Source organism: Gossypium hirsutum, chromosome A11 (genome assembly GCF_007990345.1).
Source record: "Gossypium hirsutum isolate 1008001.06 chromosome A11, Gossypium_hirsutum_v2.1, whole genome shotgun sequence".
Taxonomy (NCBI): Eukaryota; Viridiplantae; Streptophyta; class Magnoliopsida; order Malvales; family Malvaceae; genus Gossypium; species Gossypium hirsutum.
The window spans coordinates 54,268,431-54,271,250 of NC_053434.1; the positions used below are offsets into that span (position 1 = coordinate 54,268,431).

The following is a 2,820-nucleotide window of genomic DNA, read 5'->3' on the forward strand; positions in this document are numbered from 1 at the left end:
AATTTTCTAATCGGCTTTTTACTAACACTATTTCTATTTTAAATTTTGAGGAAAGAAAAAGCAATAGTCAGAAAAAGAACATCTCCCCCAATCAACCTATTGTGTGCATGCCATGCCTGCATGGTTTGGGTTTGGCAAAGACACTTTTGACCTCGAAACACAAACCGCCGCACTAATGAGTTACTAAGCACGTTCCTTGCACGCGAATCAGAGGAGAGTATTAATAACCATATTTATGCTCCTACTATTGCCCTCTCTATCCTTAATTTTCTCTCTCTCTTACAGAACCTAGCGGGAAAATTAATTACATGTTGACGCCAACAGCGCGTCACCACTTATGTCGGAAACTTTGGCACACACGTAAGACGTCGTGCCCAAGCTTCGCTTTTAATGCCGACAATTTATTGCTTCCCCAAGTAATTCCGTGTCCCCCATCTTCTTCTGCAACCCCCGTACTATCTCATTACGCGCCGTCTCACGCGCCACCTGACCTCACTTCCATGTCCCACCTTTCGGTAACGAGATTACGCGAGAGTACAACACCATCTGAAAGGGTCCCATTCCAATCCAAAATAAATAACGTAAGTTTCAGTGTTGAGAGAAGAGCGTGGTTAGCGCGTGAAGCGTTGGATTCCTTTATTTTGTCCGCTCTGCAGACTGTACCCAACAGTGGACAAACCCCAGCCCTGCTATCTTCACAGTACCCACTCTAATTCTTATAAACCAGCCCAATGTATTTTACAGTTCAGTAAAAAAAAAAAAACCAATCAACACATAAATAAATGAGATGAGGAGTTGAAAGATATTTGTTTTGGAATGGGAGAGTGATCAAGAAGGATCCTTGGTAAAAAAAAAAAAAAAGAAAGGAAAAGAGAGAAGAAAACTGCTTCTTTTGCAGATAAAAAGACAGGTTCAAGGGGAAAAAAAAATTATGGTCACACTGTCTTGCTCCTCTTATCTTCTTTTTCGTCTCTATTAGTGAAGAAAAGGGTGCTTTTTCTTTTTTATAAAAATCTCTTTTTTGCGGGGGTGTAAATTTTTGTCTTTGGTGGGAGAAATGGAGTTTGAGGATCAAGAGGAGCAAGAAGAGGAGATGGGTTTGGCACCGAGTTATGACCCGCTTGCAAACTCATCTCGAGTCAAAATGTCAGGTGTCGAACCGGGTTCGATAACTCCAACGGCTCAGCAGCAGCAACAGCAGCAGAGGAAACCAAGGTATAGAGAGTGCTTGAAGAACCACGCGGTGGGAATCGGCGGTCACGCCGTCGACGGTTGCGGTGAGTTCATGCCAGCTGGAACCGAAGGTACCCTCGATGCTCTTAAATGCGCAGCTTGTAACTGCCACCGGAACTTCCACCGTAAGGAAACGGACCTGGGTTCCCCACACTCCGTCCCCATGACGGACCTCTACTTCCACCACCCCCACCACCAACCACCGCAATTCACTCCTTACTTTAGACCCCCAACGGGGTTCCTCCACATGGCTGGACAGCAAAGGCCGTTAGCCCTACCATCGATATCAGGAGGCGGCGGAGGACACAGCAGGGAAGACCAAGATGATGTTTCGAATCAAGGGAGTTCGAGGAAGAGGTTTCGAACAAAGTTCACGCAGGAACAAAAGGAGAAGATGTTGGCTTTGGCTGAGAGGTTAGGGTGGCGGATTCAAAAACAAGATGAAGCGATTGTTCAACAGTTCTGCAATGAAACTGGGGTCAAAAGGCATGTTTTCAAAGTTTGGATGCACAATAACAAGAATACTCTTGGTAAGAAACCCTAGAAACACCTTCTTCACGGTTTAGAGTGAGTGGAAAACAAAAATGAGAAAAGAAAAACTTGGGGGGGGGATTTTTAGTTAGAGTATTTAGGGTTACTATGGGGGTGGGGGGCGGGTTAACATTTAGTACTTTTGTAGTGATTATGATGTTGAAGGGTAGGTTACTAATATTAATATTGTTACATCATGTTAATGGCTACTTAATTTTAGCTCTAATGAGATGAAATTTTTTTAGTTCTAATATACTTTGATTTTGTTGCATATCAAAGCTCTATTTTAATGTGAACATGGATTTAGATAATGGTGCATTGAGGCAAAGTGGAGACATGCAATGCAATACAATGCAAGAGGCGTGAACATGGAAGAGCTTTAACAGTTTTATGAGCATGGGGATGGATTATGAGCTTCTCACGAGTAAGATCTTTTTTGTGTAATTAACCCGGATAAGAAGCAAGGAATTGGATTAACCATGATTTTCCTTGTATGATATATTAAACATTTCCTTTGTACGTGAGTTTATCTGCAATTTCAGAGTTAATGGTCCTTTTCATGAGATCTTTTGCTTCTTCTAATCAAACTTTTTTGTTTAAGGAAATCTTCTTGCCGCACTAACATTGATATTGTGCTTGGGAAAAAGTGAGAGGAAGGAAGGGGAAATGAGGGGGTTTGAGCTTGAGTTTGAAACATACAATGGCATGGCATCATCAATGAATGCACTTTTTGATCCTTCTTTCCTCCACCCAAATGCACTTTGCTTTCCTTGTTGCACACTTGTTTTGTTTTCACTTCCTTTTTGTGCTGTTTTTGTTTGCATTGGTACATTTCTAAGTTCAATCAAACAAAGTTTTCTGATCAGATGGGCTACTTTCTGTTACCAATTGCAAGCCTCCTTTTGTTTTGTTTTATATATATATATTTCCCGGTAATGCATTTACTTTTTCAGTCTTTCTTTGAGTACAGAAGGGGCTCTTCTTGCTTTTTTTTTTTTTTTTTCTGAAAATTTCTTTTAATTAGTAATATATTTGCTCTTTCATTAGTATTCTTGT

General features: G+C 41.1%; 1 protein-coding gene across 1 annotated transcript; it reads left to right on the forward strand.

Annotated features, from left to right (window-relative positions):
* Positions 1-419: 419 nt before the first annotated feature.
* LOC107915016 (zinc-finger homeodomain protein 2) lies at positions 420-2,327 on the forward strand. The gene is made up of 2 exons (XM_016844141.2): positions 420-1,763; positions 2,072-2,327. Exons 1-2 carry the CDS (start codon positions 1,058-1,060, stop codon positions 2,128-2,130), a joined length of 765 nt encoding a protein of 254 aa, XP_016699630.1. The 5' UTR covers positions 420-1,057; the 3' UTR covers positions 2,131-2,327.
* Positions 2,328-2,820: the final 493 nt, after the last annotated feature.

What these genes read in the sequence shown, in the direction of transcription:
- LOC107915016 (XM_016844141.2), top strand. Translation starts at nt 1,058, where the DNA reads ATGGAGTTTGAGGATCAAGAGGAGCAAGAAGAGGAGATGGGTTTGGCA. An exon ending in CAATAACAAGAATACTCTTG is followed by an intron (nt 1,764 to 2,071) that starts GTAAGAAACCCT and finishes ACATGGATTTAG; the next exon opens with ATAATGGTGCATTGAGGCAA.